Source organism: Armigeres subalbatus, chromosome 2 (genome assembly GCF_024139115.2).
Source record: "Armigeres subalbatus isolate Guangzhou_Male chromosome 2, GZ_Asu_2, whole genome shotgun sequence".
NCBI lineage: Eukaryota > Metazoa > Arthropoda > Insecta > Diptera > Culicidae > Armigeres > Armigeres subalbatus.
Genome location: NC_085140.1, coordinates 222,436,400 through 222,457,764, shown reverse-complemented (window position 1 = coordinate 222,457,764; position 21,365 = coordinate 222,436,400). Strand labels below are relative to the sequence as shown.

Here is a 21,365-nt window from a genome sequence, read left to right as displayed (position 1 = left end):
GGCGTCCAACATCGACTTTCGAAGTTTCAACAAGCTCCCCTTGAGGTCCTTACTGATATCATGCTTCGATGACGCAAAGTCGATGATGGCGTCCAGATGTTCCGTCGCCACCTCGAAGGCCGAAATCCCATCGCGTTTGCAATTCATCGCCCTCACAAGCCATGGGCCGTCCATAACCACTACCGGCATAGCCGGGGAGAAGGTTAAGTGACCCACGCTGGCGCTGCGCGCCGAGCTGCCGACTATTGCCTCTGACCTCCTAGGCGAAGACCTGAATAACCCACCTCTTGCGAAGCGGTTGTCGCCTACACTACTACCACTAATTGAAGAATTGACTTGGTTTTCCATTTTGCTCCCACGAGTTGCTCGGAAGAAGAGGTCCACCACGCCAGAGCCCAACATGACGCGGTAAGGGACAATTACTGTGGAGGGTGCCCAGGTACCCCACAGGCTCCGTTAAAGGCCTAGCTCATTATTTCACCTCCCTGGCCATGCATCCCCACGGAACGGGTCGCTTAACGCCTTGGGATTAGGGGTTAAGGACGATGGTCCGTTGGTCGCACCCCTCACTCTAGCTGATGTCAGAAGGACAACAGTGCCTAGGTTGCACTACCAGCTAAGTACAAAACCCTTAGCTGGTGGTCGATTGTCATCAGAAGACCCGTGGAAGCATGAGATTGGAACTTGTGAGGACCAGAGCTGTGTAGGTCGCTCCTTCCCAGACGTCAACTCACCATTTCGCAGCCCTTGTGAGTGATAGGGCTGTGCTGAGGAAGGAGTGTCGTAGCGGGTAACCCATGGCATAGCTGAAGTTTGTGCATAGACTACACATGCTAAGGTAATCTTAGCGTAGTACCTGTTGGCCCAGTCAGTAACCGCTATTGATTCCTCGAGGCATGGTAGAGGAGTGTTAGAATGAGCATCCAAGTAAGTCTCAAATGGTGTGAGTGCCTGTGTGAATGAGTACATAAAGTACAGCCTATCCTCCAGAAGTAATACTGGAAAGCTGTGTCGGGGAGAAATTAGGGTTGGAGCCCAAGAAGGGTTTAGTGGGTGAGAGTCCCAGTACACTGCCATGTGGTAGGTTGGCAACTACTACGCGTGTGCTGGGTGCATAAAGCATTGCTCCTTGTAAACCCCCCCCCCCCCCCTCCACACAAACACACGCGCGCGCCCGTTTAGAGGGCACGTACCGAAGACATCAGGGAGGAGCGTAAGGTGGCGCTCCGGTAGGCCCGGGCCGCTTTCAAAAAGGAAATAAGGTTGAGCAAGCCAAACTGCTACAAAGAATTTTGCCGTGAAGCTGACGCCAATCCATGGGACAATGCTTATCGCACCGTTATGGCTAAAATGAGAAGGTCCAACAACGCCACTACAAATGTGCTTAGACAAGCTAAAAGTGATTGTAGACAAATGCCGAAATTGTAAAAAATTAAATAAAAAAATAGATGATACATTTTTTAAAGTATCTGGAATTTTTAGGATATAGTTTTTGATCGTTCCGAATTTGTAAATAATTTCCTGATTTGCCGATATTTAAATAGGTATTTAGCGCATTCATAGCTAAAGCTAAAACCATTCTCTTCTGAATATATTTTTAGGATTTTTTTTTCACGAGAAAATTTTGATGTAAACCAGTTCATATTTTCCCAGGTAACTGAAAAATTTACTTGCGCTTTCACTAGAAAAGTTGGTTTCTTCGGCGATGCTACACGTTCTTGAGTTATGATTTTCAAAGTTGATGATGTTTGGGAAAAAAGTTTTCATTGGAGTTGTCTGGGAAAATAAGCAACCTAGATACAGAATTGACCCGATTTTATCACTCTCCGCTTTTGTCTACATTTTGTCACATTTCCGACCCGATTTCGTCATTCCGTATTTTTTTTCTATTCTGGTAAATAATACCGCAAACAACAATGAGTTTCATGAAAAAACTATCACTGTTAGTAATTTATTATGAATAATTTTCGAGTATATATCAAGAATTTTGTATGCCTTTTCGGCAAAAAAAATAACGGGTACTTACACTTAGGTCGGGGTTCTACTAAACCGCATCAAGCGGCTTATTGATTGTCTTGCTCGTAAAAAGAACACATAGCATTTTTTAATCATAAACTGATTTGTTTGATGAAGAATATCCTTGATTACTGAGTTTGTTAATAATTAGATCCGAAAAACGTTATTTTGTGCGCAAAATTGGGTAATTTTTCATTGACGATTGGTGCAGATTGGCAGAACCCTGTCCATGTATAAAATGAATTCAGAATTTAAAAAAAAAATCCGATTTTATTACCCCAAAATACACCAGGAGTGAAAGACTGAGGTCCCTCGGCCCAACTTGTACCATAATTTAAAAAATAAGTCAACTGAAGCTGAAGTGCATCTGGAACACTGAGTTGGCAACATTTAACGCGAGTATTGAAAACATCCGATTGATACTGATTATTCAAATCTACTTCCAAATCAATAGAGCACGCGCATCTTATATCATATATACATTCCATTGTTCAGTGAAGATCAGTTAAGCTAATGTGATTGAGCAGCCAATACTGAATAACATAGAGTGCTCGCATTTACAGCCAGCATAGTTTGCGCTATTAGAAAGTTTTCAAGAGCATCTTGAAAAAAAAAACGTTATTCAAAACAAAATAACTATCTTTTCATCATGTTTACCATCGCAGAGAAAAATCTATGACTTTTCGCATTACGGTACGCACAGATGTATCTTAGCTTCCTGGCAATAAAAGTTGATGACAAATGTTTCAGTAAAGGCATCTTATATAACAATGACAATGGATCAATTTGCATGTAAGGCGTAGATAACTCGTATGCACCCATAATTTAAAATTCTTCTCGTTGTTAGTACTAATGCTTACGTTGTTGTTGTGTTTCTAGGCATTTTGCGCTGCCTATTTTTTGCAGCTTCTTGGTAATCCAGCGTAGATGCGATTCAATTAAAAATTGGATCGATTTTAGTTTGCACTTCTGTTTATCACCTTTAATCACCTTGTTCTAATAAGACACAATTGGATAATCAAAATTAGGCTACGTAGCAGTGTAATGACTGAATACTCAGAATATAAACTATACACATGAATGTTTCATTCAATTGGCGCGATTCAAAAACACATCGATGAAAAACATAACACCACACGATGTAAGCTACAACGGATTCCGGAGCTCGATCAGAGTATCGTTTTGAATTCGACAAACATCTCGCGAAGACTAATTTCAATCTCTCAAGTTTTATCACGACTCGCTTCTCTCTAGTTTGAAATGAGCTGTTGAAGAATTAGCAATAAATGTACCACCACTATAACGGAACCGGCTGAGTTTGTGTTATCCACCTTTCTTTACGCATATGATTGTGAATGGTGGATATATCAGAAAAGTACCCTACACGCTCTCTAAGTCTCTCAAGAAGCTTGCAACTATACCGTGCAGTAGAGAGAGTTTGCCTTACTAGGAGTCTATAGCTTGAATGAGACAGAATTGGACTCAATGATGTTTTCTTCTCCTTATTCGCCACACCATATCATATCACATGCATTTGATTTATTTGCACTTTATGATTGAAATAAGATTGATCTAATAACCTAAAATTGCAGTATACTATGATGAAGTTTTGAAGCTTCTTTAAGAATTTGTTGTCATTCATGATGATAATTTAAATTAACCATACAATCTAGTGGATTCTAGATCTATCGAATACTAATACTGAATGCTACTTTGAATACGAATACTGGATATTTATCATTTCAACAGCTGTATGTTTGCAATATGCATAGGCTTAGTTGAATATAACCCGACTGTATCATTATCAATTGAATTTATTATAGTCACGCATCGCTGGCACCATCTTTTATCAGGAAGGCAACTCTGCGTCCGAACAGAACATCAGATAAGGATGTTGCTAATTTAAGTAGCGAGAGCAAACAATGAGATGCTGCAGTACGGTGAGTGATGAAAGGCATCGTGTCCCATGATTAGTGTGATCAAGTACCAATTTTATGTGTGGGTGTACCATAAAGTTAGACGATAAATAATCTGGATAATACACCGCCTTTTTTGCTGTCCCTGATATTTGATTTTTTTTTTCAATTAAATTTGATGGATTAACGAACATGTCAGCACTCTGTAACCGTTGGTTACAAATAGTACTTGACTCGTACGAGACACTGAAGACGGCCTTACTGTTGAGGTCGAAATACGTATCTGTCAAGGTACAATCAAGTGGTGGAAATAACCGCTGTCCCACAAACTAGTCTTATGACAAGTGAAGACATTCCACTAAAAAGCTCCAAATATTTTTCTTAATTATGTTGTTGATTCGGAACCTTCACGTTTCTTATGCAATAACAGTAGATGCTACCACAGAAGCGTTAGGGATTGTGCCGCTATAAAAGAATGAACATGCTAGCAATCATTCAGCATGGCATCATTATGGAAGCAAATGTTATGTGGGCGGAAATGGATAGAAAATACCCGGTAATTAAAATGGGAATTTGAAGAAAAAATCAAGATTAATCCACCTAGCATTGGTGGTGCCTTTCTCTCATTTAGTTAAGACACCAACCTGATAAGGGGCTTATATGATTGTTGTACAATTTTCTTCAATTTTTCTACCTTTAAACGCAATGACCGATCGTTACCAAATTCAATAGTGATCAACAAGGCTTTGTCCCCTGTCGAATAAAACTTGTTTCGAGAAAATTAAGTTAAGGATTACTATACGAAAAGTTGTCTAATGTTTTTTTTTGTATACACACATACACACGGACAGGCAGACTCAGTTGTGCTCAGTTCGTCGAGCTGAGTCGATTGGTATATGACACTATGGGTCTCAGAGGCTTCTATAAAAAGTTCGTTTTCGGAGTGAAATGATAGCCTTTCGGTAAAACTTCGCTGAAAGATGAAGGCAAAACGAGTAGCCATTCAGAAAAATATATTAAGCTCGTTTAGTGGAATGTATTAAACCGTCTAAGACGAATTAAGTACTGTCCATTTAATTCCATCAGTTAATTTTCGTTATCTTTGCAGATACGTATTTCGACCACAACTGTGTGGTCGTCTTCAGTCTTACTTGACTCGACTTGAAGAAAACAATCGCAACTTACACTATTTATACTACGCTAGGTACCTAATCTAATCTTATTTGCCTACTTTATTTACCTATACGGTAAATTACTTTAAATTAAAAACGATAAGGGATTACATTACGAATTTAGATCTAAGGTAGCAGAGCATGTGTATAAGGAAAATCACCCAATTACGGCATCAAATATTAAAATCTTAAGAAATGTCTCTTCCCCATGGAAACTCGATGTAGCTGAGAGTTTGGAAATCCACCGACAGGTACAAACAGCGCTGTTGAATAAGGATCAGGGAAATGGCAGCTCTTGGCTCTTCAAGTTTCTACCTAAACAATAAAGTAATTTACTGTATAGGTAAATAAAGTAGGCAAATAAGATTAGATTAGGTACCTAGCGTAGTATAAATAGTGTAAGTTGCGATTGTTTTCTTCAAGTCGAGTCAAGTACAAGACACTGAAGACGACCACACAGTTGTGGTCGAAATACGTATCTGCAAAGATAACGAAAATTAACTGGTGGAATTAAATGGAGAGTAGCCATTGCCCAATTTCGGCCACTTACAGCAAAACAGGCGTCCGCGTGAAGACGAGAATTTCAAAGTTCAGTGTACAGAGTTGTTACGGAGATCCCGAAATATTTCCCGCGCCAATTAAAATTAAATCCGCGCCAACTAAAATATTTTCCGCGCGGCATAAAATTCAATCCAAGCCAAATCCGCGCGACTTAGAAATAAAATTTGGATAAATACGTCTCAAACATTTTCTCTTCAAGAGCATTCTTCAAAATATTACTTCTTTTTCATATGAAACTGAACTACAACTTCACACATAAATAAATATGACAACCCTTTTAAATGGCCGAGGCTAAGAACTAGGAACTAAGCGGTCTAAACTATATGGGTGGCTATACAATGCTCAATTGAGCAAACTACTGTATATTGTCGCAAATTGGTGCTTGGGATTAGTACCTTTTCCTATACAGTAGCAGTTGTATACCTGGCCACGTCCTTACAATCACGGAAGGAAGGGAAGGAATGTTAGTTCAACATCTACTATTGAAGATGCAGGGAACCCATACTACCTTCATAGATGTCTCGGGAAGGAAAATTTGTGTTAGTGGGTAAGGTGAATAATAGGGAGCTCTATTCGACAATATAGAGTGTTTGTCAATAACAGTATATGCTGAAAAATTATTTAAATATATTCATTAATTTACTTACGAACCGTCCAAAGCACAACAAAGTAACCCGAATCTTACAAATGTTTCGCATTATATACAAAACACGTTCAATCGCACACTTATTCACCGAACGTTAAAAACAGAACCACAAACGCGGATTTCACGAATGTTCAGCGTCCTACCTAAAAAACGTCCGATCGCGCACCAAATGTTTACTCACTCGACCGCGCGAACTTTCTGCTTACTGAGCAGAAACACGACAAAACAGGCACTGATTGATTTGTATTTCGACCGCACAGAACAATCAAAATCGGTCCGCGGACTATCTGCTTACTGAGCAGAAACACGACAAAACAGGCACTGATTGGTTTTTATTTTTATTTCGACCGCACAGAACAAACAAAATCGGCCCACGCGGACTGTCTGCTTACTACAAAACAGGCACTGATTGATTTTTATTTCGACCGCACAGAATAATTGAAATCGGTCCGCAGACTATCTGCTTACTGGGCAGAAATACGACAAAACAGGCACACCTATCAGTGCCTGTTTTGTCGTATTTTATATCGACCGCACAGAACGAACAAAATCGGCCCGCGCGAACTGTTTGCTCACTAAGCAGAAACACGACAAAACAGGCACTCAATTCGGCCCAAGATGCACAAATATACAAAAAATGTTCGGGCCAAACTTGATTATAATTGATTATTAATAAATTTGACAACAATACGAAAAATACGTCGAATATATAATTTTTCATGGAACAATAAATTAGGACGATGAAACTTCGGCTTTTGAGCAGAGCTTCTGTATGAACATTAAATATTTGAATTCGTATTCAAGAAAAAATGTGTACTAAAAATTCGAACATAGTTCCTAAAGATTTGTTGAATGCAATCCAGAATCTTGAGATTAAAGCGGAAATCTTTGAAAGTTTCTGAGGAAAAATTTCGTAAATTTCAGCAGGAATTTGGATAGGAACGTTTGCGAAAAAAAAATGGACAAAAGGTCCTCTGGTCCTCCTTTAATTCTCCAGGAGCTCACGCGGTAAATCCTACAATCCACGGTTATTTCTCCAAAAAAAAACGAGAATTCATCAGCAATTCCAGCGGATTTTTTTCGGACGTCCCTGCGGTAAATACTACGGGAAATCTCGTGAAAATTCTTCTGCAAATTTCTGCAAAAACCCAAACGTTTTTGAAACTACTGCAGAAATGACTCCAAAACTTTCTACGGAAATTCTTTCTATAAATTTATCATTTGTGGGCAAATTCCTGAAAGAATTCCACTAGATTTTTTTTTGAGTCATGCTAACAAAAAAATTTCTGTAAATTTTTGCAGTATTATTTTGCGGTATTATTTTTTATAAATTCAAATAAATTAATTAAAAAACTGAGGAAAATCTTAGGCATTCATGCAAACATTTCTGTGAAAAACACTTCGAAAAATTCGGCAGACATTCTCGGAAGTATGTATGTCAATTGTGACTTCAAAGTACGCTCTTTCGTGGGAGAATGGGACTACACACTAAAAGGAATAAATATTATGCATAATTATGACTATCTTTTATTCACAAATGATTAACTTTTATGCACGAAAACAGGAAAATGTATAAAACTTATGCATTTTATCATAATAATATTACTCCTTTTGTGGGTAGTCCCATTCTCCCGCAAAAGAGCATATTTTTCCCCAAAAGAGCATATTTTCAGCTGTACGAGTATACAAGAGATTATCGAAATGGTATATTGATCACGGGTATTTTGTCCAAGTCCAATACAATCCAACTAACCCAAAAACCCAAATCCAATCCAAAGTCAATTCAAATCCAATCCAAATCCAATTCAAATAGAATAAAAAATGATGAGGTTTTGGCAAACACAATGAAGGGGTATAAAACTATTTATTATGATTTGTTAAATCCAACGCGAAATTGTTTTTATACAATCTCTAAAATTCATTGCATTTGGTACCTGGTGGGTCGCAAGCAAAGTGGGATTATGCTAGGTGGGTCGTAAAGTTTGAGAACCACTGATGTAAACAGTTTTGAATACGGACAAGGATATTTGAGAAGTTCTTAAAATAACACTTTTATCAAACTATAGGAAATTACGCTGCTTTTCTAAATATTATCATATTTGTAGTGAAAACGTGATGTACTTATAGATGTTGTAAGGTGAAATTCAAAAGTATAAATATGTTTTATCTAGAAATTGAGTGGAAAACAATGTAGTGAAAACAGATGTATCTCGTACGTAGGAGTATGAAAATAAATGTGTTTTTTAAATTTTGGTTTTATTAATTTGAGTCTTGTGAAGTGATACATTACGTAAATAAAATTTCCAATAATACTCCATGAAGAATGTTTTCTATTCATCATTGTGTATATTCGATGTGTAATATATACCTATTGTAATTTAATCGACTTTCAATTTGGTTTATCGAAGGTTGTGATTAATATACGGGCTGTTATTAATATGCGAGCATAAGGTGCTTGAACATTCAGTATCAGAGCAAAACCACGTGGTCATGGTGGGAGGAGGGGTCAGCAAATGACCACGTTATACCACATGAGGAGGGGGGTAATATCCAAATGCTTTTTGTGAACTGATATTTTTCATAGTCTGACATCAACATACAGTACATGCCGACGTTGAAAAGTGGTAAAACTTAACTGAAAGCAAATTTGTTTAAGGCATTAGTTCTTGAATTCTTTCTCACCAGCATTCTAGATTGATGACGGATAAAGTATGTGTTAGATATGAGGAAATAGACTGAACATATTACATTTATTATGTATCAACCTAAAATTATTAATACTTCAACACCCCATATGCCTAGTATGTGAAAGATTTAATTCGAAAAGTCCTCCTTAGCCGTGTGGTAAGACGCGCGGCTACAAAGCAAGACAAATGCTGAGGGTGGCTGGGTTCGATTCCCGGTGCCGGTCTAGGCAATTTTCGGATTGGAAATTGTCTCGACTTCCCTGGGCATAAAAGTATCATCGTGCTAGCCTCATGATATACGAATGCAAAAATGGTAACCTGGCTTAGAAACCTCGCGGTTAATAACTGTGGAAGTGCTTAATGAACACTAAGCTGCGAGGCGGCTCTGTCCCAGTGTGGGGATGTAATGCCAATAAGAAGAAGAAGAATTCGAAAAGTGCATTGAAGAAAGTGGAGTTTGAACCCACGACCATCATTAATAAGGGTCGTGTGTTCAAACCCTTTCGAATGCAAATAACATTCAATACATTACATTGGGTCTCCAGTAGCCTTGCGAGCAAAGGCTTAGGATCATTAATCCGGAGATGGCGAGTTCGGTTCTCGGTTCGGTCTAGGATGTTTTCGGGTTGGAAACATTCTCGACACCCTGGGCATAGCGTATCCATTGTACTTGTCACACAATATACTCATGCAATGGTGGGCATAGAAAAGCTTTCAATTGATAACTGAGGAAATGCTAATAGCATTAGTATAAGCATTGTTACGGTGTAATTCGTAGATTGGACACTAGTGATACTCATGTTTTACTTTTGAGATCCTTATCTAGAATACTATCAGAAATCCAGAAGGGGAGTGGTCATTGATTCCAGTCTTAAACAAAAATAACAAAAGCATGAGGATTACTACTCCTGGCCACGCTCATCTTCATCGTAACTAGGAAGAGGAAGGAAGTGTTGATGTAGTACTTACTAAACGAGAGGCCACCGACTTAGCGACACCCTCATAAGTACCACGGAGTTGGATAATGAGGAAGGTATTCGTTGGGTCAGGATTTGCCTGTAGCTGGCAATGTAACCGTGATAGATCTTACCCCGTAACACACCACGTAAATGTGTCTACCCAGCATTACTGGTAATTGAAAACTGAGGAAATGCTAATAGAATATTAAGTTGAAAAGCAGGCCAAGTTCCAGTTGGAATGTAGAGCCATAGAAGAAGAAGAAGAAGAAGACATTTTTCGAATTAATTCTTTCACATGTTGGCAGTGTATATACACATTGAGTTTTCAAACATTGTAATTAATGTCTAAGTTGTCAATACGCAGAATATAGGCAATTAACTTTGATTGAATTAATAATACTTACTTTTCATCCGGTGGCGGTGGCATGTCATGATGATTGGGACTTCTTGGGGGAGTTTTCTCAATCTCCATCATCGCTAGCGGAGCCTCTGGCATTGGGCTCACTGTGGCACCATCCATTTTGAGCTTTATTTTGAAGCCTGTTGCACTCTACACTGATTATGCACCGAACAACTTTAGTGTCTTGTCTACTTAGTTCAGTTCTATATTTGTAAGGACTTCCGGATTTTCACTAGTATCTTCTCTTGCTGTTTCGCGTTCGAATCGTGTGTTGAAAATGAACCTTATTTTTCTTGTGTTCTATCGTCCAGTCAGTGATGATATCTTTGAAATCAAGTATACAGGGTGTCCGCAAATTATCCGTACTGTTTTTATATTTTGCTTCTACGTAGCAAAAACAGACAATAATGGACGTTAATGAATAAAGCTTCCAACGAATGATTGAATTTGTTATGATTAAATCATTCAACTCTATGATTAAAGATTATGATTCATGATTTATTCATTTTTGACAATGATGACTGATAATGATTAACTATTAAATTTATTTTTGACAATAATTAACGATTATGAATAATGAAGAGAAAAAAACGATGATTAGCGATTACCGATCGTGATTAAATGTTGACACACTATGTGTATGATTAATGATTAACAATCGCTATGATTAATGATTATGAATGATCAAATTGAATGATTTGCATAGTGATCAATAATCAAGTAACTTGGTATGATTGGTATGATTGATTATTAAAAGGTATAAAAATTTTATGACTGTGATTAACGATTAATGAATAAAAGCGAGGTATGCAATGATTAAAATTGATGATTAACGAATAAACTCAAACAATTATGAATATGATTAATGATTATTGATTACAATGTAAAATTCTATGATTATGATATGATTAATGAATATTGATTAAATAAACCATTATCATCATTAAATCTATGATTAATCACTAATGCTCTGATATGATCAAAGTTTGTATGTTTGTGTGTATGTTCCTGCATAACTTCTGAACCCCTTGGCCGATTTCAACCAAATTTGGAATACACATTCTTTATCTTAAGAATACGACTATAGGGGTGTTAGGAATGCTCTTTGGAAAAGAGGTAGGTTGTGTGGAGAGGAGTATTGTTCAGTTATTGATCAACTCAGTGTAACTTCTGTACCTCTTGGCCGATTTCCATTTCCATTCGATTAATGTGTTTCCTTCTAGATGGGGAATGTGATCCTTTCTTTAAAAATAGAGGTTTGTCTGGAATAAGGAGATTTATCCCTTTTTCAAAATCAGTCAATGTTTTCAAATGAAATCTGCTTTCTTTTAATCAAATGATGTAGTATCAATAAGAAACCACAATTATCCTGTTGACCAATTGGTTTATTCGATGTCCGATTGTGCAAAAACTGCGAATCAAACTGGCAACTCCGAGCAAGGTCGGGTACATAGAGCTAGTGTATTCAATAAAATAAACAGCAAAGCGTATTTTTTGTTTTTGTGCTCTTTGTTCTTCTTACTGGCATTACATTCCCACACTGGGACAGAGCCGCCTCGCAGCTAAGTTTTCATTCTGCACTTCCACAGTTATTAACTGCGAGGTTTCTAAGCCAAGTTACCATTTTTGCATTCGTATATCATGAGGCTAGCACGATGATACTTTTATGCCCAGGGAAGTCGAGACAATTTCCAATCCGAAAATTGCCTAGACCGGCACCGGGAATCGAATCCAGCCACCCTCAGCATGGTCTTGCTTTGTAGCCGCGCGTCTTACCGCACGGCTAAGGAGGGCCCCTTGTGCTCTTTGTATTAATCTATTAGTGGAGTATGACCACTGGCCAGTTATTGTTATTTGATAGAGCACCACTTGGCGTGAGAACGCTGTCTTTGAGAACTACAGCGTGCTGTAGTGGTGTGCGACGAGTGGTGTCCTTCTCTGACTCTGCCAATGAATATGATTCTTATGTTAATCTTCATTCTTTAATTATTACTTACTAAGTTTTCCGAAAAGATGTGCTTCGTTTGTTCACTTCGACTATATAAATTTGCCATCGGATAAGGTTAAACTCCCTGGATAATGTATTGATATTACAATCAATGGAGCAGATCAAATAAATACGTTGCACTCCAACCGCTTTATTTCTTAACGACCTTTTACATCCAAAAAATGCGTATGCTTTTTATGGACCGGCGTTTTCATCAAAGTCTTTCGATTCTTTTGAATCGAACCATTTATGTGAGCTTTGTCGCTTAAAATCATATTTAATTTTTCGACCTAGCTTGTATTAGCAAGCTTCACATTCATATATTCAAATAAAAACAAGTTACAATTGCGTGAGGATGCGTGAAATGTTTTTCATGGAGCTTATTAAGGAAACTCCAAACTTTCCAACGTTGACAATTTTGATGCTGAATCGGGTTTGGAACCTGATCAAAAGTTTAATTTTGTAAAACATGTTATTGTAAAAAAGGTAGGAAAAAGCTAGCAATTAATATCATCATTATGGGTCACCTAAAAACAATTTCAGATCGAATAATGCTTTAAAACGTTTTACATACCTTCATTATTGTTACCTATATTGATTTCCATCTTAAAAATCTTTAAAAATCCAAAAAAAAACACGATAAAACATGAACATTTTTTTCATGGACGATTGCGATATAACTATTTAACATGTAAATTATGGTGAAGTTTTGGCAGTCAGCATTATTTACAAGTAATCAATATTGATCCAAAAATCCCATCGCAAATTAGTATTACTATTTGAGAGTTCGGAAACGAAAAATAATATGAAAATATCTACAAATATTGTTTTTGACTTTTGGCCTGGATTTGGACTGAAATACTTTTCAGTGCGGCGATACGAATCTCTCATGATTCGAATCGCGATGTACATCGCCGTTGCATGATTTTTACGTGTTCTTCATTCTTGCTTGAATGCAATGATTTTTTTTTCGTTTTAAAGAATGACTAATAAATCCATATGTAAACAAAACATGTTTAGTTCATGCAAACCTATGCAACCTGGTTTTTTAAATTGTTCCATAACATAATTATAAACTTGTCTTGTTGTACGGATAATGTGCAGATACCCTGTACATATTTGTGCTTGAGAATGAGTACATATCTCATTTATATTTACAAGAGCTACGTTATCTTTAGTCCCGCCTAGATACATTCAACCATTGGAACCTCATTTGAATGCAAATCGAAAATAACATATCTAAAAAGACAATGTGGATTATCAAGCGAAGCACATTTGAATAATTAATTTCAAGTAGAAATCATTGGTGATTTAAAGATTTTAAGCAAAAAAGGCATGATTTTCGATTATCTGCCGTGATTCTGAAAAGAGTGGTGAAAAATGTTCCTCCAACAGTAAAAACTTTGAAAAAATGTCTCAAACAAAAGAATCGCCATATTTCGCCTCATCAACGTTTACTTCTACATTCAATCACGACTGCTGGTTGGTTGGGAATGATTAAAAATATGTTCGCAACCATGAGGCATATTTGAGATTTTTTATAATTTTCGTGTTTTTGAGAAGGCCATTACAAATATTAAATAAAAACTATGTCCTAGGGAGCATCCATAAATTACGTAACGCTCAGAGGGGGGAGGGAGGTTCACCAAAGTGTGACAATCCATACAAAAATTTTCGATGATTCATACAAAAAGTGTGACATAGGGGGGAGGGAGGTTTGAAAATGGCCAATTTTTATGTTACGTAATTCATGGATCTTTGGGGCCCTCCTTAGCCGTGCGGTAAGACGCGCGGCTACAAAGCAAGACCATGCTGAGGGTGGCTGGGTTCGATTCCCGGTGCCGGTCTAGGCAATTTTCGGATTTAAAATTGTCTCGACTTCCCTGGGCATAAAAGTATCATCGTGCTAGTCTCATGATATACGAATGCAAAAATGGTAACCTGGCTTAGAAACCTCGCAGTTAATAACTGTGGAAGTGCTAAATGAACACTAAGCTGCGAGGCGGCTCTGTCCCAGTGTGAGGATGTAATGCCAATAAGAAGAAGAATTCATGGATCTTCCCCTACTGGTCTCCAAGAGGTCGAGGGAGGGGGGGATGATATTAACAAATAAATATTAAAATGAAAAACCCATATTATTCCTGTCTGAAACTCGATTTGTGCAATTACACAGCATGTGAAAGATTTAGTTCGAAAAAATGTATTGGAGGGTAACCATTCATTCAGTAGGGTTAAATCCCACGAAACCAGTACGCTAGACAGGTGCTTTCTCTACTAAGCTACGAAGGACATCTTTCGCAATTGCACAAATCGATTTTCAGACATAATAATTAATTTCCACTCCAGGTGGCTAATATCCGGAATATGGGCAATTAACTTTGATTGTACATATTAATCCACTTTGCGGTGTTGGTACCTTTGCAAAAAAAATGGTCCCGCGAAAAAAATGCTAAACAATATGAGTGTTGTCGTCGAGCTGAGTCGATTGGTATATAACACTATGGGTCCTCCGATCCTTCTATCAAAAGTTTGGTTTTCGGGTGATCATACAGCCATTACGTGTACTTAGTATACGAGAAAAGCAAAAAATAAAAAAAAACTCAAATTTCTGTTTTTGGCAAAACAAATCTGAGGTCGGGAGACATATTTTTTTAAACATTTGTATCGGCCTAAAGTGGTAACACCCAAAAAACTAAATTTTACAATTCTGTTTGAAATCTGGGCATATAAAGCCTCTGCATGTTTTTAATACAAAAAAAATGTAATCTGTATAAAAAAAGACTGTAGAACAAATTTGTGGAATTGTATTATGAATTGTATTAAACAATGATTGTATTAAAATGGGGGCAGCAGGGAATATGTTCAAGGGCTTGGTGACCCCTTCCAGAATATTGTAAGTTGTGGGAGACCGGTTCTGTTGATGCATTTCAACTTGTTTTACAGGTTTTACACAGCTGTGCGAAAAAAATAAGGTCTCCGACATTAAATGAGCGAGAACAACCCCTCGGTGGGGGCCGCCTATCCGAATCAGTTTTTTCCAACTTGTATGCAAGGCTTCGCAGGTTGCGACAGGATAATCTACGATGAATTACATCCCCGCAACTTCGATGTCGTAGCGCTGCAGGAAATCTGCTGGACAGGACAGAAAGTGTGGAAAAGCGGGCATCGAGCGGCTACCTTCTACCAAAGCTGTGGCACCACCAACGAGCTGGGAACCGGCTTCATAGTGCTGGGAAAGATGCGCCAACGCGTGATTGGGTGGCAGCCAATCAACGCAAGGATGAGCAAGCTGAGGATAAAAGGCCGTTTCTTCAACTATAGCATCATCAACGTGCACTGCCCACACGAAAGAGATCCGACGACGAGAAAGAAGCGTTCTATGCGCAGCTGGAGCAGACATACGATGGATGCCCACTGCGGGACGTCAAAATCGTCATCGGTGACATGAACGCTCAGGTAGGAAGGGAGGAAATGTATAGACCGGTCATCGGACCGGATAGTCTGCATACCGTATCGAACGACAACGGCCAACGATGCATAAACTTTGCAGCCTCCCGCGGAATGGTAGTCCGAAGCACTTTCTTCCCCCGCAAGAATATCCACAAGGCCACATGGAAATCACATAATCAAGTAACGGAAAACCAAATCGACCACGTTCTAATCGACGGTAAATTCTTCTCCTACATCACGAACGTACGCACTTTCCGCAGTGCGAATATTGAATCCGACCACTACCTCGTCGCAGTATGTCTGCGCTCAAAACTCTCGACGGTGATCAACACGCGTCGAAGTCGTCCGCCGCGGCTTAACATTGGGCGGCTACAAGACAGTAGACTAGCCCAAGACTACGCGCAGCAGCTGGAAGTGGCACTCCCAACGGAAGAGCAGCTAGGCGCAGCATTTCTTGAAGATGGCTGGAGAGATATTCGATCCGCCATTGGAAGCACCGCAACCGCTGCACTAGGCAAGGTGGCTCCGGATCAGAGAAACGACTGGTATGACGGCGAATGTGAGCAGTTAGTTGAGGAGAAGAATGCAGCATGGGCGAGATTGCTGCAACACCGCACGAGGGCGAACGAGGCACGATACAAACGGGCGCGGAACAGACAAAACTCGATTTTCCGGAGGAAAAAGCGCCAGCAGGAAGATCGAGACCGTGAAGAGACGGAGGAACTGTACCGCGCTAATAACGCACGAAAGTTCTATGAGAAGTTGAACCGTTCACGTAAGGGCCACGTGCCACAGCCCGATATGTGTAAGGACATAAACGGGAACCTTCTTACGAACGAGCGTGGGGTGATCCAAAGGTGGCGGCAGCACTACGAAGAGCACCTGAATGGCGATATGGCAGACAACGGTGGCGGTATGGTAATGAACCTAGGAGCACGCGCGCAGGACATGCGACTTCCGGCTCCGAATCTCCAGGAAATCCAGGAGGAGATCGGCCGGCTGAAAAACAACAAAGCCCCTGGAGTTGACCAACTACCAGGAGAGCTGTTTAAACACGGTGGTGAAGCACTGGCTAGAGCGCTGCACTGGGTGATTACCAAGGTTTGGGAGGATGAGGTTCTGCCGCAGGAGTGGATGGAAGGTGTCGTGTGTCCCATCTACAAAAAGGGCGATAAGCTGGATTGTAGCAATTACCGCGCAATCACATTGCTGAACGCCGCCTACAAGGTACTCTCCCAAATTTTATGCCGTCGAACTAGCACCAACTGCAAGTGAGTTCGTGGGACAGTACCAGGCCAGTTTTATGGGCGAACGCTCCACCACGGACCAGATGTTCGCCATTCGCCAAGTACTGCAGAAATGCCGCGAATACAACGTGCCCACACATCATCTATTCATCGACTTCAAAGCCGCATATGATACAAGCGATCGGGACCAGCTATGGCAGCTAATACACGAACACGGTTTTCCGGATAAACTGACACGGTTGATCAAAGCGACGATGGATCGGGTGATGTGCGTAGTTCGAGTTTCAGGGGCATTCTCGAGTCCCTTCGAAACCCGCAGAGGGTTACGGCAAGGTGATGGTCTTTCGTGCCTGCTATTCAACATCGCTTTGGAAGGGGTAATACGAAGAGCAGGGATTAACACGAGTGGTACAATTTTCAATAAGTCCGTCCAGCTATTTGACTTCGCCGACGACATAGATATTATGGCACGTAACTTTGAGAAGATGGAGGAAGCCTACATCAGACTGAAGAGGGAAGCTAAGCGGATCGGACTAGTCATCAACACGTCGAAGACAAAGTACATGATAGGAAGAGGTTCAAGAGACGACAATGTGAGCCACCCACCGCGAGTTTGCATCAGTGGTGACGAAATCGAGGTGGTAGAAGAATTTGGGCTCACTGGTGACTGCCGAAAATGACACCAGCAGAGAAATTCGGAGACGCATAGTGGCTGGAAATCGTACGTACTTTTGACTCCACAAGACGCTCCGATCTAATAGAGTTCGCCGCCGTACCAAACTGAAAATCTACAAAACGCTCAGTAGACCGGTAGTCCTCTACGGACACGAGACCTGGACGATGCCCGTGGAGGACCAACGCGCACTTGGAGTTTTCGAAAGGAAAGTGCTGCGTACCATCTATGGTGGTGTGCAGATGGCGGACGGTACGTGGAGGAGGCGAATGAACCACGAGTTGCATTAGCTGTTGGGAGAACCATCCATCGTTCACACCGCGGAAATCGGACGACTGCGGTGGGCCGGGCACGTAGCCAGAATGTCGGACAGTAACCCGGTGAAAATGGTTCTCGACAACGATCCGACGGGCACAAGAAGGCGAGGTGCGCAGCAGGCAAGGTGGATCGATCAGGTGGAAGATGACTTGCGGACCCTCCGTAGACTGCGTGGTTGGCGACGTGTAGCCATGGACCGAGTCGAATGGAGAAGAAACCGCACAGGCCACTTCGGCCTTAGTCTGAATAAATAATAATAATAATGTCTTTTGACATACAAATTTCTGTCGGTTTACTTTATGCTGGAAGTGGACAACAATTCAACTGAGTAATTACACAATCAATTCTTGTCAAGATATTTTGTATATAAGTGAGCTGTTCTGATCTGAAGTATATTCGACTGAAGTTGCTCTTTTTGATATAATGGAACATTTAAAAGTGTTTAATATAAATATTTGATGATGCAAATTATTTTGAGCTTTTTAGTGGAATATCTTCACTCGCCATAAGACGAGTTAGTACTATCCATTTATTTAATTATACTTGAAAAAAAGTGCACAGGAAAACATAGAAATATTTTGAAAAGTCTTTTTAAAAACTCCGAAGCCAATTTAATTAAAAACGAATAACTAATGCTTTTTAGAACATATTTGTTTAATTTCCAGGTATGCTGCACCAACACGGTGAAGTTCACAAAAAATCGCGAATTCCGGGCAGACGTATTTACTACCCTGTGATGCATTGCTGCATAAATTGAAACTGGCTGAGAATACCAATCATTATTCATTTAGCATTAGCATTAGCATTGTTACGGTGTTATTCGTAGATTGGACACTAGTGACACTCGTGTTTTACTTTTGAGATCCTCATCTAGAATGCTATCAGAAATCAAGAAGGGGAGTAGTCCTTGATTCCAGTCTTAAACAAAAATTACTAAAGCATGAGGATTACTACTCCTGGCCACGCCCATCTTCACCGTAACTAGGGAGAGGAAGGAAGTGTTGACGTAGTACTTACTTAACGAGAGGCCACCGACTTAGCGACACCCTCATAAGTACCACGGAGTTGGATAATGAGGAAGGTATTCGTTGGTTCATGATTTGCCTGCAGCTGGCAATGTAACCGTGGTAGATCTTACCCCGTAACATACCACTTAAAGGTGTCTACCCAGCGTTGCAGTCTACAGTTTGAAATATCTATAAACATATGAATTATCGCTCGTATTTATTAAAATGTGAATTTAAATTTGTTTGATTTTTTAAATTCATACTAATAATGTGAAATGTAATTACAAACATATTAAATATATAGGAAAACTGGCGACTGAAAATAGGCCGCTATATTCAATTAATATATGTATATATGAACAATGCATTTTTTACCCTACTTTGAGCGCATTAGACCTAAGAGAGCCCTCTACAAATGATATGACATATCTGTCCATCATTCCCCCTATACTCATGACACAATTATTCAAACATGTTTCGCAGAACCTTCAGAACCACACACAATCTGGGCTCATTCATAGTTCAGAAATAATATAGGATGGGGCAAATCGACGCTTAATAATTATCGCACATCATGAATGCTGATCTAAAACATAAATTCACTTCATCATTATTTTACTCAGCTTGGACTTGTCCTGTTACTATTTACTCCACAGTATTGCACTGGCCCACGGAAAGTGCGAAATAAAAAGAATCCAAATTCGACTCTATGTAGTAATAATACGGACAATGTGTAACAATTGCTAAGCGTGCTACTTGCTCTTGAGAGAGTTAACATGCAGCATCTCGACAGCATCCCGATCCTGACTCTCTCGTGAAAATTCATTGAAAAACGCTTTGCCTTGACCAAAAGAAAAGAAATGTAGATGAAATGTATGGCGCGTTTTTCCCGATTCAAAGAAAAATTCCCCGAAAAGACACTTTTCTATTGTATGAGAAGCATAAAATGCATTACAACTCGGAAATTCACAAAATTGATTGGTCTAATCATCTTGAAGTAGAAATTTATCAAGAAATTTAAAAAGCACAGTTTTTTCTCTCATGAAAGGATGCACTTTGGGCGGGTCACCTAGTCCCACAGCCCTTTACTGTCGTAAATGTCCGGCACAGTACACGACTTTGATTCGATTCTAATCGACAATCACTTCACAAAAACACGCACAGATGTGATATCCGATCAACCACATCATCAATAGTTAACTAGCACCACACTGGGCAAGGGTTCAATTAATTTCGAATGTGCAATGTGGAGCTAGAAACTATGCTGTTAACTACCTCCGAGGCGCACTTGTAATGCTGTGTAGCCCTTTTCGTGCACTTGATGCTTGTTATATCCTTGTGCTTCCTCGACGAATGAAAAACAGGTACTGGGTACGCGAACGCGAGAAAATCATAATGGTGAGAGAGCTTCCTATCAGGCTCTGTTAAATTTGGAGTCTGACACTGAAATAAACTACACAGTTGAAAATGTCATAACATACGATAATGGAGAACCACGCTGACAAATTGATACCCGAGACATTGATACCAGTTACAAAATCATTCATGTCTTTTGTAGCGTTGGATACACATTGCATACGTATCCAATCATGGTATGTGGCAATCCTATTTATTCCTATTCAAAGTTTAGATTCTAATAGCATATTCAGATTAAGCCATTTATGATAATAAATATCATGATAAAGAGAAACTTATTGCCAATTTCCATACATTCAATTTTCTTTCTCACATTTGACACGATAATTATTGTAATAAATGGCTTAATCTGTATAGGCTATAATAACTTTTGGCAAGTCAGTTATTGAACAAGTGAATTGAACAATTCAGTTGAACAGCGACTTGCCCAATTTACTTGCAATGTATAAACTTAACATTATGTTAAGTTTAGATAAGGCAAGATAATTAAACAAGTCGCTTGAATTAAAAGTCTAAACTCCTTCATTTAATTCGCTTCAACGAAAAACATGTTTGGCGTTTTGGCGAGTTAGTTGAATTCAACCAATAAATTATACAAGGTAATTGAATTGAACGTCTAAACAGCTTATGTTATTAGTAGTTTGTTATAAGAAAAAAATCAGACAACATTGTGCTCTTGTACTGTGTCTGTTCTCTTTGCTGAAGGAAGTTTTCAATACTACACGAATCTATATTAATTTCCACAGTGCTTCTCAGCGCTATTTGTACCTACTGATCCCGTTACGATCTTTGCTTAGACACGTGCCTTCGTTTTACGTTGGACCCGTTTGCGGAAGTAAAATGCCGACAGCCGACAATGAGCATTAACAAAAACAAGAGGAAGGGGGAGTCTCTGAATTCTCCACTTCCT

At 39.4% G+C, this 21,365-nt stretch overlaps 1 protein-coding gene across 5 annotated transcripts in view; it reads right to left on the bottom strand.

Moving 5' to 3' along the window:
* The window catches only part of LOC134211728 (transmembrane ascorbate-dependent reductase CYB561), an 82,321-nt gene extending 61,930 nt beyond the window's left edge, over nucleotides 1-20,391 (bottom strand). The window contains exons 1-2 of one of the 5 annotated variants that reach the window (XM_062688893.1): nucleotides 20,315-20,391; nucleotides 10,362-10,681 (exon numbers count right to left, since the gene is read on the bottom strand). In XM_062688893.1, the coding sequence (XP_062544877.1) occupies nucleotides 10,362-10,477 (116 nt within the window). In that variant the 5' untranslated portion in view covers nucleotides 10,478-10,681; nucleotides 20,315-20,391. Of the gene's footprint in view, nucleotides 1-2,876; nucleotides 3,238-10,361; nucleotides 10,742-11,533; nucleotides 11,579-20,314 lie in introns of those variants that run through there. The other 4 variants (XM_062688896.1, XM_062688894.1, XM_062688892.1 and 1 more) reach the window with 4 other exon arrangements.
* Between the last annotated feature and the right edge of the window lie 974 nt (nucleotides 20,392-21,365).